The sequence below is a fragment of the Dama dama genome, chromosome 15 (assembly GCF_033118175.1).
Source record: "Dama dama isolate Ldn47 chromosome 15, ASM3311817v1, whole genome shotgun sequence".
Taxonomy (NCBI): Eukaryota; Metazoa; Chordata; class Mammalia; order Artiodactyla; family Cervidae; genus Dama; species Dama dama.
In genome coordinates, this window is record NC_083695.1 from 67,543,741 (window position 1) to 67,559,371 (window position 15,631).

At 40.5% G+C, this 15,631-nt stretch overlaps 1 protein-coding gene across 2 annotated transcripts in view; it reads right to left on the minus strand.

Moving 5' to 3' along the window:
- Positions 1-15,631, minus strand: part of DNMBP (dynamin binding protein) — a 114,263-nt gene that overhangs the window by 79,120 nt on the left and 19,512 nt on the right. Inside the window, exons 2-3 of one of the 2 annotated variants that reach the window (XM_061162374.1) lie at positions 1,689-1,842; positions 26-148 (exon numbers count right to left, since the gene is read on the minus strand). In XM_061162374.1, coding sequence (XP_061018357.1) covers positions 26-148; positions 1,689-1,833 — 268 coding nt within the window. In that variant the 5' untranslated portion in view covers positions 1,834-1,842. Of the gene's footprint in view, positions 1-25; positions 149-1,688; positions 1,855-15,631 lie in introns of those variants that run through there. The other variant, XM_061162375.1, reaches the window with a different exon arrangement.

Here is a 15,631-nt window from a genome sequence, read left to right on the forward strand (position 1 = left end):
GATTACTCTCGGGTGATCAACTTACCTCGATGGAGAGGAAGACTGTTCAGCTCTAGGGATGTAAATTCACAGATACAGACATACAGTCTCTCACCCTCTTTTAGACTGGGAATGGTAACAACTTCTACAAAACTGCTGGGAAACTGTCCTGAAAATAAAAGCAAACATTTCCAGTATTAAAATTCCTTTTTTAAAAAATAAATAAATAAAAATAAAATTCCTTTTTCCTGTTCGTATACCAGGACAAAAAACTTTTTTCTGAGCTCATTTATAGACCCCAAATTAAAAATTCACTGAGTACTCATACCTGGAAAATCTATTGTAGAAAATGTGCAATGCACAAAATAGGGTGCCTGCAGAACACAGAGAGTGCAATTCAATCCAATAAGCATTTACTGGGTGTCACTCTATCAAAGGCACACTGCAGACGGGAAAAACAGTAAGACAGTCTTGGCCCTGAAAGATCTTAAAATCTAGTTCAGACACAAAATCTAGTTCAGACATAAACAATATTTCAGTCTGAAATCCAGTGTCAATTCATAGGTATACAAATTGCTATGGAAGTTCAAGAAGGCAGAAAACAGGTCAGGAAGAAAATGAAAAATTTTATGGAAAAAAACTACAGTTGAGTCTGAAGATGGGCAGGGTTTTAACAGGTAATAGTAGATAGACAGGCCTGTCAGTTGGAAAGCATCAGAAAGTTTAGCTGATTCCACCTTCTATATATCTCTTGCATCTGTCCACTATCTCAAGACATCACCTCGGTCCAAGCCACAGCTACTTCTCACCTCGATGCAACAACTTCTCATCTCGCCTCTCTGCTTTTGGCTTTGCCCTTTCCTATCACTCTTCACTTTGAAGCAGAGAGTTTTGTAAAACACAAGTCTAACTGTGCTTGAAGCACGTTTACAGCAGCCTGTTTCCATAACCCCTTTCCATAGCATGCGCTGTCCTCCATGATCTAATCTCTATTCATCTCCCTGTGCCATCTCCCCCGCCTCAACCATTCATACTTCATGCCAGACTGAACTTTTCTCAGTTCCTCCATGCTCTTCCTCTTGATCCAGGGCCCCTGAATAAGCAATCCTCTCTACCTATCCTCTTTGACTTGCTAACTCTGATACACCATATTTATCCTAGCTGAGGTATCACATCTACTGAGAAATAATCTATTATCCCCCAAATATGGGTTAAGTATCAACAGAGTCTGTTCTCAGGACTGTAAGATATACTCCAAGCCAGACGTACATAAATACATGCAAGTTAAGGCTGGATTTAATACAGATGCATATTGTGGGAGAAGAACTTTTAGCCTCCTCCTGAATTCATGAAAGAAACTGGTGCTAATCTATGTTTTCAATAATAGAAAAAAGGAAACCAGGCACATGCAAAGTGGGAGATAAGTGCATCTAGGGTACAGGGCAACTTTAATAAATTTAGGTCACCCAGGGATTTAGGAGGGCAGCTGGTACCAAACCATGTCAACCTTTTAAAGGAACCTGCAAGGAGAGATGCAATGATAACAGACGTTCTCTCCTCGCTGGTAGAAACCACGGCAAACACATACAGAAAACACAAAAGGATCTGAAGTTTATTTATTGGGCTTGCCATTAAACCTTAATTTTTAATATGGAAAGAAGGGAGGGCCTATGGCCTATTTTGAATGTGAAGAATCATAAGCCTCTTACCTGTCACATCCTCTTTCTTTCCTAGAAGCCAAAATTCATCCACCACTGCCAATACCTCAATAATATCTCCCACAAAGAGCGGCAGTTCTTCTGACACACTAGGGCAGAAGTCAAAGATGGCTCGAACCACTGAGCCAGCCTCCATCTTTTAAACCTGGAAAGAAAGCTCAAAGAAATGGGAAAGTAGAATTATTTAAGACACTGCAGTATAGCCCTATAGCTTGAGAATTATCATTAAGATATAAAGGTACTTATAATGAAGTCAAAGTAAATAAGAAGTTTGTACTTTAAACAAATCAGAATGCTATCTCATTTATTTCTTTAGAAACAATAATTTCCTCATACCTTTTCATTTGATTTTCAAAGTCATTCTGGAATCGGAAAAAAAAAATGACCTATAGCTATGAGTAATAGAAAACATGCAATGTGGAAATACAGACTTTCCAATATGCCTGAGGAAGGCAATATGGAAATTAACATTTTTAAAGTACGAGGCAAGAGGGTACTTTTAAAATATGGTATTTAAAAGGTAGGGAATTGAAATATGGCATTTCATCTATTCCCCATAACTATCTCTTTTTTTACTTATTTATTTCTTCCCTTTGTATTTCCACATAAATTTTATTTTTTCAAGTTTAATTGATATGATTGACGAACACCTCTGCATAAGTTTTTGCTTCCCTGGTGGCTCAGATGGTAAAGAGTCTGCCTGACTGCAATGCAGGAGACCTGGATTCAATCCCTGGCTTCGGAAGATCCCCTGGAGAAAGCAATGGCAACCCACTCCAGTAATTTCATGGACAAAGAGAAGCCTAGTGGGCTACTGTCCATGGGGTTGCAAAGAGTTGGACACGACTGAGCAACTAAGAGAGTATATTCTGCCTAAGTTTAAGGTGTAAAGCATAATGATTTGACTTACATACATCATGAAGTGATTATTGTAGTAAGTTTAGTGAACATCCATCATTTCATATAGATACAAAATTAAATGTATTTTAAAATTACATTTTAAACATGTATTTTTCCTTCTGATGAGGGCTCTTAGGATGTACACTCCTAATAACTTTCATACATAACATATGCAGTATTGGTTATACTGATCATGTTGTACGTTACATCGCTAGTACTCATTTATCTTTTTTTTTTTTTTTTAGTACTCATTTATCTTACAGTGAAGTGACTGAAAGTCGCTCAGTCGTGTCCGACTCTTTGTGACCCCATGAACTGTAGCCTGCCAGGCTCCTCTGTCCATGGAATTCTTTAGGCAAGAATACTGGAGTTGATTGCTAAGCCTTCCTCCCAGGGGATCTTCTCAACCCAGGAATTGAACCTGAGTCTTTTGCTGGGAGTTTATACTTTTTGACTGCCTTCATCCAATTCCACCAGCCACCTCTGCCCTATCTATGGTGACCACAAAATCTGATCTCTTTTTCTGAGCTTGTTTGTATCTGAAGTATAGTTGACCTACAACACCATGTCAGTTCCTGTTACACAACTTGGTGGTTCAATAGTCCTATACATTTCAAAACGATCACCATGATAAATCTAGTCATGATATGTCATCATACAAAGATAGGAGTTATTAATATATTCCCCACACTATACATTTCATACTTGTGAATCATTTATTTTACAACTGGAAGTTACTTCTTAAACTCTCATCTATTTCTTTCCTCCTCCCGCCCACCTCCCCTCTGGCAACTACCTGTTTGTTCTTTGTGTCTATGACTTTTTTTCTGTTTTATGTTTGTTCATTTGTTTTTTAGATTTCACACATATGTGAAATCACACAGTATTTGTCTTTCTCTGACATTTCATTTAGCCTAATGCCCTCTAGATCCATTCACATTATCAAAAATGACAAGATTCCATTCTTTGTTAAGAATTAGTAATATTCCATTATACACACACACACATACACACACACAGAGATATATAATATAACCACATCTTCTTCATCCATTTATCTACTAACAGGCACTAAGTTTGCTTCCTAAGTTTACAGCTTTTGTAAATAATGCTGCAATGAACACAGGGGCTCATCTCTCTTTCTGAATTAGCTTTTGTCAGATAAATACCCAGGACTGGAATTTCTGGATCACACAGTATCCCTGTTTTTAATTTTTTGAGGAATCTCCACACTGTTTTTCATAGTGGTTGTACCAGTTTATATTCCCACCAATAGTGCATAAGGGTTCCCTTTTCTCCAGATTACATCCTTGCCAACACATGTTATTTGGTCTCTTTAACAGGCAATACGGTAAGTGTGAAGGGACATCTTATGGCAGTTTTAATTTGTATTCTCTGATGACCAGTGGTGTTGAGTATCTCTTATGTGCCTATTGTCCATCTGTACACCTTCTTTGGAAAAATGTCTAGATCTTCTGTTCATTTTTTTATTTTTTTCTGGTTTTTTCTTCCCTTTATTTATCTATTTATTTTTTCAGTGGGTTTTGTCATACATTGATATGAATCAGCCATAGATTTACACATATTCCCCATCCCGATCCCCCCTCCCACCTCCCTCTCCACCCGATTCCTCTGGGTCTTCCCAGTGCACCAGGCTCGAGCACTTGTCTCATGCATCCCACCTGGGCTGGTGATCTGTTTCACCATGGATAATATACATGCTGTTCTTTCGAAACATCCCACCCTCGCCTTCTCCCACAGAGTTCAAAAGTCTGTTCTGTACTTCTGTGTCTCTTTTTCTGTTTTGCATATAGGGTTGTCGTTACCATCTTTCTAAATTCCATATATATGTGTTAGTATGCTGTAATGTTCTTTATCTTTCTGGCTTACTTCACTCTGAATAATGGGCTCCAGTTTCATCCATCTCATTAGAACTGGTTCAAATTAATTCTTTTTAACGGCTGAGTAATATTCCATGGTGTATATGTACCACAGCTTCCTTATCCATTCATCTGCTGATGGGCATCTAGGTTGCTTCCATGTCCTGGCTATTATAAACAGTGCTGCGATGAACATTGGGGTGCATGTGTCTCTTTCAGATCTGGTTTCCTCAGTGTGTATGCCCAGAAGTGGAATTGCTGGGTCATATGGCAGTTCTATTTCCAGTTTTTTAAGAAATCTCCACACTGTTTTCCATAGCGGCTATACTAGTTTGCATTCCCACCAACAGTGTAAGAGGGTTCCCTTTTCTCCACACCCTCTCCAGCATTTATTGCTTGTAGACTTTTGGATAGCAGCCATCCTGACTGGCGTGTAATGGTACCTCATTGTGGTTTTGATTTGCATTTCTCTGATAATGAGTGATGTTGAGCATCTTTTCATGTGTTTTTTAGCCATTCTGTTCATTTTTGTCACTGGGGTGTTTATTTGATGCTGAGTTGGTTATATCATTTGCAAATATCTTCTCCCATTCAGTAGGTGGTGTTTTTGTTTTGTTGATAATTTCCTTTGCTGTACAAAAGCTTTTTAGTTTTGCGTAGTCTCTCTCCACAACTACCTTAAAGATGGGGGTACTGAGGCTCAGAAAGTTAGATAATTTAATTTGTTCAAGATCACAGAGTTTATAGCAGCAGGACCAGGATTTGGACTGAGGGAATTCTGGTCCCTACTTACTTCTATTTAAAAAAAAGAAAAAGTAATTCGACCTGAATAACAGCAACAGTAGTGCAGATTTAAAATGCACTGAAAAATAAAAATCCATAAAAAGAACAAGAAAAGATTATGTAGATGGCGCCTCCAGACAAGAATGAGTACACTGTACCACATCAAGAATGTGTTTTCTGTTCAAAGAAGCCTACAGTTCAAACTTGCATACTACCTGCTATGGTATCTGTGCTGTTATAAGACAATGTGTCTGTTATTCTCTGTCAAGGGAGCCTAACTGCATGCTCACCTGGTGGCTCAGATGGTAAAGAATTTGCCTGCAGTGCAGGAGACCTGGGTTCCATCCCTGGGTCGGGAAGATCCCCTGGAGAAGGGAATGACTACTCACTCCAGTGTTCTTGCCTGGAGAATCCCATGGACAGAGGAGCCTGGCAGGCTACAGTCCACTGGGTCACAGTCAGACACGACTGAGCAACTAACATTCCACTTCAAGCAACAGAAAGGGAGGCAATAAAAAGGAAGGCATATGTACTGGAAACCCTCAGGATTACTTTACTCTTCTCCCAGATCTTTTACAAGAAGCAACAGAAGATCTCCAGAGTGTAGAGGCCCCAAGTCTACTGTTCTTTATTTGCCTCAAGTATTCATTTGGTGCTGGTAGAGATGAGGATTCTAACTTTCATCCCACATATAACTATGCTACGTCACTTCAGTGTGATTCTTTTTGACCCCATGGACTGTAGCCTGCCAGGTTCCTCTGTCCATGGGATTCTCCAGGCAAGAATATTGGAGTGGGTTGCCATGCCCTCTTCCAGGGGATCTTCCCAACACAGGGATCAAACCTACATCTCTCATATCTCTGACACCGGCAGGCAAGTTCTTTACCACTAGCACCACCTGAGAAGCCCCTACATATAACTATAACCAACATCAAAAAGCACCAAGTGCCTAATTGCAAAAAAGAATAGTTATAGCTTCATTAAGTTTACATTCTAAGAATGATATGGACAAATATTTAGGCACATAATAAATTGTTTAGTCTATTAATGCAAAGTACCTATAAGATTTTAATGACTCATGCAATACAAATGTTACATATTTCATTTGAACTACTGAGTAAAAAGAGCTCATCTTTGTGTTCAGTTCAGTTGCTCAGTCGTGTCCGACTCTTTGTGACCCCATGAACCGCAGCACGCCAGGCCTCCCTGTCCATCACCAATTCCCGGAGTTCACCCAAACCCATGTCCATCGAGTCGGTGATGCCATCCAACCATCTCATCCTTTGTCATCCCCTTCTCCTCCTGCCCTCAATCTTTCCCAGCATCAGATCTTTTCCAATCAGTCAGCTCTTCGTATCAGGTGGCCAAAGTACTAGAGTTTCAGCTTCAACATCAGTCCTTCCAATGAAAACTCAGGCTTGATCTCCTTTAGGATGGACTCGTTGGATCTCCTTGCAGTCCAAGGGACTCTCAAGAATCTTCTCCAACACCACAGTTCAAAAGCATCAATTCTTCGGCGCTCGGCTTTCTTTACAGTCCAACTCTCACATCCATACATGACTACTGGAAAAATCATAGCCTTGACCAGACGGACCTTTGTTGGCAAAGTAATGTCTCTGCTTTTTAATATGCTGTCTAGGTTGGTCATAACTTTCCTTCTAAGGAGTAAACGTCTTTTAATTTCATGGCTGCAGTCACCATCTGCAGTGATTTTGGAGCCCAGAAAAATAAAGTCAGCCACTGTTTCCCCATCTATTTGCTATGAAGTGATGGGACTGGATGCCACGATCTGAGTTTTCTGAATGCTGAGCTTTAAGCCAACTTTTTCACTGTCCTCTTTCACTTTCATCAAGAGGCTCTTTAGTTGTTCACTTTCTGCCATAGGGTGGTGTCATCTGCATATCTGAGGTTACTGATATTTCTCCCAGAAATCTTGATTCCAGCTTGTGCTTCCTCCAGCAGAAACTTTTTTCCTATAATGAGATGACTTGGGTATACAACGGAAAAGAGAAATAGCTAGTAACATTCCCCACATCCTCTCCCACCACATATTTTCTTTAAGTATTAAAAGATATACAAATCTTCCCTAGTGGCTCAGATGGTAAAGGATCTGCCTGCAGTGCAGGAGACCCAGGTTCGATCCCTGGGTTGGGAAGATCCCCTGGAGTAGGAAATGGCAACCCATTCCAGTATTCTTGCCTGGGAAATCCCACGGACAGAGGAACCTGGCGGGCTACAGTTCATGGGGTCGCAAAGAGTCAGACATGACTGAGTGCCTAACACTCACAATTGAAAATCACACGCTGAGGAGGCAGCGTAATGTGAATGCAAATTACTGGGCTCCTGGTGTCAGAGAGATCAAGGTTCGAATCCCAGCTCCACTATATATTAGCTTTTTACCTTGGATATATTACTTGGGCTTCAGCTTCTTTTTTCAAAAAATGGACATAATCCTACTTTCATAATAACCATCAAGAGGGTGATGATAATGATAAAAGTAATTATACTAATGCCTCCTAAGGTGATGAATAGATTTAAGGGATTATATCGGGTAGACAGAGTGCCTGAAGAGCTAAGGATGGAGGTTCTAACACTGTCAAAAATATGGCTTTTCCAGTAGTTATGTACAGATGTGAGAGTGGGACCATAAAGAAGGCTGAGTGCCAAAGAATTGATGCTTTTGAACTGTGGTGCTGGAGAAGACTCCTAAGAGTCCCTTGGACAGCAAGGAGATCAAACCAGTCATTCCTAAATGAAATCAATGCTAAATATTCATTGGAAGGACTGAAGTTGACACTCCAATACTTTGGCCACCTGATGGGAAGAGCTGACTCACTGGCAAAGAACCTAATGCTGGGAAAGATTGAGGGCAGGAAGAAAAGGGGATGACAGAGGCTGAGATGGTTGGATGGCATCACTAACTCAATGTACATGAGTTTGAGTAAACTCTGAGAGGTAGTGGATGACAGAGAAGGCTGGTGTGCTGCAGTCCATGGGGTCACAAAGGGTCAGACATGATTTAGCAATTGAACAACAATGCCTAATATTTAATTAGCACTTCTATATGTAGCACTATGACTTCCCTCCTTGGGTCTTCACAACAACCGTGCTGTATATAGTTGGTTCCCATTCTGCAAGCTCAGAGAGGCGATGTAAACTGTCCAGGGTCACATAGTAAGTCAGACATGGAATAGGAATGCAGATCTGTCTGTTTTCAAACCCATAACCAGTATGCTAATAGTGTGAAAGCACTTAGCACAGGGGAAATACAGCAGGTGCTCAATAAATGTTAGCAGTTTTTATTAAACATCATTTCCATAATCAGCTACAAGATTAAATCTGTCAACGATATAGCATCATCAAAGAATGTGATATTTCAAGTATATAAACACTACATAATTTACTATTTCAACGTGTCAAACGTGGTTAACTTTGACCATGTTTAAAACCTAGGCACATAACATAAATCCTTGCCATCAACAGAAAAGACACTAAACACTAACTTAATAATAAGCTCATTATTAAGACCGTTCCTTACTGTACTCCTCTTTTTTTTTTTTTTTTTAACCTTGTATTACTGTACTCTTCTGTAACACACAGTACCAGTGCTATGTAAGTTTTAGGTTTTTCTCTTTTAATGTCAGCCTTTGCTCTGCTCTCAGTTTATCTCCTCTGTCAACTTTTCTACCTCTTTCTAGATTGTTGTTTACAATCTGCTGGGAGTGGCAGGGAACCACACACACACACCGCTAAAATTATTAAAAGTGTCTAGATAAATAAAAAGTAAGCATGCTCCAAATAAGAGGTTAACAAACTCTTCTGCAGTAGTAAAGTACATGTGGTAGTGCTAGAGTCCTTCAACAGTTATTTTTTATGTGCTCTGAGGCCCCTTTCTTAGTTTCTGGCTGTCTTCCAGACAGCTGAAGTTGCCAGATGTCAGATTTCCACATAAGGGTGGCGTCAAAAATATTTCTTTCCCATAAAACAAACAATTTTTGCGAAATCCTTAACCATGTATACATTATTAAAACAACTCAAGGTTGAACCAAGGTAGATATTATTTTCCTTTTCCTACTACTATTGTTTCTCAAATTTCATCTATCAGACTAAATATATACCCTCATTATCTAAAATATCAAGGAGACAATTAGCATAAGCCCCAGAGAGTGACTTAGAGAGCTACCCTGTTCCATGGAGGAGTAACCTTTGTGAGCTGAAAGGGTTAAAGCTTCTCCCCGAGAACCTTCCAGTTCTACCAGAAAATGACTCAGGAGCAGAGGAGGGTCTGGCTCAATAAATACTTTTACTGACTGACCTCCTACCCTATTGGAAGGAGTGCGTAATCGCTAAGGAATACACACCCTGGAAGTGTGCTGCAGTCAGAGCCTGGCTAAACTACAGGATTTGTGGGTGAGACCAGAAAGGTCTTTATGCCCTCTGTTTTATGTGGAATAGCATGAATTTCATCTGTCTTCTCTGTACACACTATGAAAAGCAACAATTATTGTTTCTGTCTGGGCCGTTTTAGAAGCCAGGACTGGGATTCCCTGGTGGTCCAGCAGTTAGGACGAGGTGCTTTCATTGTCGTGGCCTGGGTTCAATCCCTGGTTGGGGAACTAAGATCCTATATGCCGTGTAGTATGGCCAAAAAATATTTTGAAACTTAATCATAACTAGTTTACACATAAACTGTTCCACCAACTTTAGATGGAAGCAAAAAAGAACTATTAATACATTGGAAATCAGAATGCAGATGGGCCTGAGAGAAAGCAGAGGAAATAAATGCCTGGATGGCATAATGTCTGGGACATCAGAAAATTTGCTATGATAGCATTTCTTCTCTTGCTGGTGAATGCCTGTCTCTCCAGCTTTGCAGAGTCACTCTGCATGTGAGATGCAAAGACCCTTCATTCTTCAAACCCTCATAGGATATAAAACTCTATGAGGGAGGAGATTTTTGTCTTGTTTTGTTCACTGGTCTAGAGCAATGCTCAGTGAGTAATTTTTGGTGAGCGAATGATTTACTGAACTTCAGGAAAATACAAAGAACTGTTCATATCAAAATCTCTACTTCCACTTATCTGAAACTAAATTAACCATCTCTTCTCCACAAATAGTTTTATCATCCAGCTTGAGTAACAGTGTCATATAAGTCTCTCAGATCAAACATCAGAATCTGATACTTCTTCATCCTCTATAATCCAGGCAGCACACTAACCGCAACAGCTACCATTTGAGAATTTATCACATCCCAGACACTGAGCTAGGAGCTTGTACTATCACCACACTGCGAGGTGGAGACCAAGGTGCTCGAGTCAGGGTCCCTGGCTTCAAGTCCCAGTGCCCCCACTAAACAACATACTTAACTCTCTGACACAAAGCTAAACCAGAAGCAGAATTCAAGTCTATTTGACTCCAATGCCCACGTACTTTTTATTGTAAATGTTATTATTTCTCTTACATCTCACTGGTTCTTCCTTCAAAATCACTGAATTTCCATTTTCCTCTCTTTAGTTCTCCAACATTTTATTATGTAAAATTTTCAAACAGCCACGCCGAAAGAAGCTGACACCCACCATGTAGAGTCTACCATTAACATGTTACTGCGGACACTTTGTCACATATCATCTAGTTCCCCATTTTTCAATCCATGCTATGTTTTAATGTTTTTAAAATATTTATTTTTCATTTTATCTTTGATGTATTCAAAATATATAACAGATATTTTCCCCAATACTTCAGCATATATCTTGCTGCTAAGTCACTTCAGTCGTGTCCGACTCTGTGAGACCCCGTAGACGGCAGCCCACCAGGCTCCCCCCGTCCCTGGGATTCTCCAGGCAAGAACACTGGAGTGGGTTGCCATTTCCTTCTCCAATGCAGTAAAGTGAAAAGTGAAAGTGAAGTTGCTCAGTCGTGTCTGACTCTTAGCGACCCCATGGACCGCAGCCTACCAGGCTCCTCCATCCATGGGATTTTCCAGGCAAGAGTACTGGAGAGGGGTGCCATTGCCTTCTCCGTCAGCATATATATCTTAACTAGAGTTTATTATTTGTTTATAATGTGTTTTCTTTTGGGGAAGTGCCATTTTCCTCTCTTTTTGGCTAAAGATACAATTTTTCTCCTCACTAATCTGTCAGTGAACCTGGTTAATCTTTTAAACGGTCAATTTTTACACATTACACAGTTGCTTAAGAATTTACAAGATTTTCCTACTCTCTATAATGCATTCACATATTCAATAAATTTTAGTCAAGCCAAATAGAGTCAATCAAATTCCCATGCAGGCTAAAAATCTAGCTCTGCTGGGTAGGCTAATCAGTTGATGACTCTTTAACCCAATATTCTTTAAATATTTATTCTCTAATTCCGTTGGAGACTAACAGGAACATTTAAACTCTCCTCTATTGTCCTAAGCAACTCAACTCCTATCCCAAAGTATCTACCCTACACAGGACAAAGTAAGGCCCTGTAGATAATCTGACCACTATCTAATAAGGAAACAGGCTTCTTTCCATGAGGAAGAGATCGAGAGAGCAGAAAATTGATTCATAAATCTGCAGTGATTTTTCTTTGTTTTTGGTGGAGGGAGCCTGGCAGGCTATAGTCCATAGGGGAGCAAAAAAAGGAAACGGCAACCCACTTCAGCATTCTTGGCCTGAAGAAATCCATGGACCAAGCAGCCTGGGGTTGTAAAGAGTCGCATGTGACTGAGTGACTTTCACTAAGGATATTTTAACACCTTCAATGGACTAAAGACCTTGGCAGCAATCTCTCTAACCAGTTCTACTTCTCTGATGTACCAAGGAACAGTCAAGATGTTGTGAGATGAGCTGCTGGCTTAGTCCCCACCATTTCCCCAAAACATGAGGAGGACACTAATCATACTGTCCCCAAATACAAGAGCTCTATGGTCACTATAAACCTGGGGAAGGCTATAAGCCGTATTTCTCTCTTGGAGGGACATTTTACTAATTAAAGACTGAGTCAATCCAGCCAAGAATTCCTTTTTAATTCAACTTATCTGGCACAGCACACTTTTTTTAGGTCAAACTTTATATTTTTTTAAACTGTTTCTCACTCCACTTATTCATAAATAGTCCTTGTGCAGTCCTAACCAAGCAAAAGGCTCTCTGCTCCCATAAAGCACTTTCTGTCCAAAACCTGTTCCTTTGTTTACACGCTGTTTTTTTAATCCATGGTGGGCTCCACTGTCTCTCCACACATTTAAACTGCCTCCAGATGATGCCCTTCTCTCTTGCTCAAGCCCATATCCGCTGTTCCTGTCTCAGTCCCTTGTTCTTTTATCACCTTGCAGTTCTGTGAGAGATCAGGCTGAACATGTAAAAGTTGCAGTCATGAGAGTGAATGTATTCAGTATTAATGAAAACACATCCAGAAATAAAAATAACACTTAAAAAAGTATATCATGCAACCTGTGTGGCCATCAAAAGAACAGGTAAACACATACATACAATGGAGTATTATTAAAAAGGAAGGGCATTCTGACACATACCTCAATGTGGATGAACCCTGAGCATACTATGCTAAGTCACAAAAAGATGAATACTATGTGATTTCACTTATATGATACATCAATAGTAGTAAAGTTCATAGAAACAGAAATTAGAAAGGTGGTTACCAGGGGATGGGGGGAAGGAGAATGGGTACAGAGCTTGTTTGTGACAAGGAAAGGTTCGGAAGATAGATGATGGTGATGGTGGTACAACAAAATGAATGTATTTAACGCCACAGAACTGTACACTTAAGAATGGCAAAATGGTAAAGTCTATGTTTTACATAGACACACACATATATATATATTTATCATAACAAAGATTTTTAAAAATCTATGTCATAAGATGTGAGAGAATGTAGAAGGCAGCCTACTAAACTTCAATAATTGCTGACAAGCAACATATCTACAAGTCTGGACATACTTCATTAAAAGGAAATCTCCTGAGATGACAAACTTTTCCCCTGAAAGAAAAGTGAAAGAAAGTGAAAGTCGCTCAGTCATGTCCATCTCTTTGCGACCCAATGGACTATACAGCCCATGGAATTCTCCAGGCCAGAATACTGGAGGGGGTAGCTGTTTCCTTCTCTAGGGGATCTTCCCAACCCAGGGATAGAACCCCGGTGTCCCACATTGCAGGCGGATTCTTTACCAGCTAAGCCACAAAGGAAGCCCAAGAACACTGGAGTGGGGAGCCTATCCCTTCTCCAGTGGATCTTCCTGACTCAGGAATCAAACCAGGGTCTCCTGCATGGCAGGCAGATTCTTAGATATTGATATCAAACCTGGAACAGACTGAGAACACTGAATATTAAAGCCAGGGTTGGGTGTCTTCCATTCCCCCTTCTAGGTCTGTCTGTCTCCCCTCCTCCACCTTGCTCTATGCTCCATGAGGCTGACCCACAAGAATTGCATCAAAGTGTTCCCTTGCCTCTGGCTTCCAGTTTGGTTCAGCCAATGAGCATACCAGCAAGAGAAATGAAGGCAAAGGGATGGTAAGGTTGGGTGTTTATTCCCATGCATCTTTTCCAGCTGGGCTATGAGTTGGCTTGGCTGTGTCATTCTACTAAAGGCCACAACTAATATAAGGAAGCCCCTCAAAGCAGCTCTTTCTCTTGAGTCAGGTAACAACCCAGTTTCCTGCCCCTTGAGGCCTGGGTGGCTCACTGGCTATCTCTGGGGTACAGTACAATTCTCCAGTATTTTCCCTACATCTGTCTGTTCCTAGCGGGACCTCCTCAAATTACCCAATTTGAGTATGCCTTCTACATTCTGCTGAGCCCCTAACAGATACATGCCCAAAAGGATTCTTTTGAGTTTATGAGAACTATGCATGAAAAAATGGAGACAGAAAATACAGGAAATCATACAAAGTTAGTTTCCTAAACCTACCATCCTAAATCTAGATGAGAGATAAGAGGAAGAGAGAGAAATTTTGAAGGCTTAAAATATATTTAGAAAAAGACTAATGCCTGGGTTCCTGTGCACCCACCCTTCAAAAAAAAAAATCCCACTGTTGACAGATTTGGTGCATGGGCCCAGACTCCAAATTGCTTTCAAATGCTGAGCAATCTATTTCACAATCCATTGTGTCCTAGGAAAGTAGGACACAATGTGTGAGAGCTTTGAAAAGGTACTATATTCTTTCAAACAGCACTGATGACACCTTGCAAGTGCTTCCTAATATTGCCCAATTTAGAGTATAAGTCTTTCTGGACTTTCAGAATCAAATTTGTGAAGGGATTTCCTGAACTAGAAGACAGTTTCTCTTCCTTTCCTGTTTGCTCCTACAAAGTGGGTGTGCTGCAGGAGCCCATGTACATCTTTGCCAACCTGAGAAGAGCTGGAAGACGGTCCCCTTTGGAGGGAGTCTCCAGTATAGGTTTCTGCAAAGGAATATGTTTGCCTGAGCATCTGGAAAGTTCCTTATGTCCTGAAATTGAACTCTCCATAGAACATCAGTTTCGGAGAATGGAAATCCATTTAAAAAATTTCAAATCCAAGCAATGAAAAGTAATCTTTAACCTCAAAAAATAATTGCACAGTTCTCTTATTCTTGGCAATATAGGACTAATAAGAACAGGCTCTTTCCTCTGGGCGAAAGGGTAAGAGGTGTCAGAAAATGAAGCTTAAATCTGTTTCAGGAAGGACATGAGAGAAGCTAAGGAAACATCATTTCCTCCTCTGGTTTATGTCACCAGAGCTCGTTGTGGACAGAAGGTCAGCAGTCACTGCCAGGTGATTACTCAAATATCCAGCAATAGATGAAAGGGAAAAGTAGATCCCATCTTGAGCATGGTGGCCCCCATGAGGCTGAGCAGCATGGCCTGGGCCAGCTGTCCTCAATCAAGTATCTTTCTCCAACCCACTGTACTCTCCTGATGACAGCAGCACTGAGTCACAACATGCACTTTGCGAAACATGCTATGGAATACTGGACTGTAAGAAAAAATAAAAAGCCTGCTCTGACGTAGGAGGGATGATCAGAGAAACGAGGGTAGAAAAGGAAAGGAATCTGCTATCATAAACTGTCTTACGGGGTATATTACTTTTTGTTTATTTCAAACTTGTCCCAAGTTGGAAGGCAACAACCTCAACAGACGGAACAGGACACAGATCAGAGTTTCCACCAGTCATGGAAGGGCCCTTCAGTCCTCTTCAGGATTTAAACTGAATAGTTCTCATCTTAAACATCTAAATAGTTCTAATTTCTTTTGACAAAATTTAAATTAAGAAAGCTTCAAAGACTTCCCTGGTGGTCCCACGGTTAAGAATCTGTGCTCCCAATGCAGGGAACCCAGGTTCAATCCCTGGTCAGGGAACTAGATCCCACATGCAGCAACTAGGACACAATT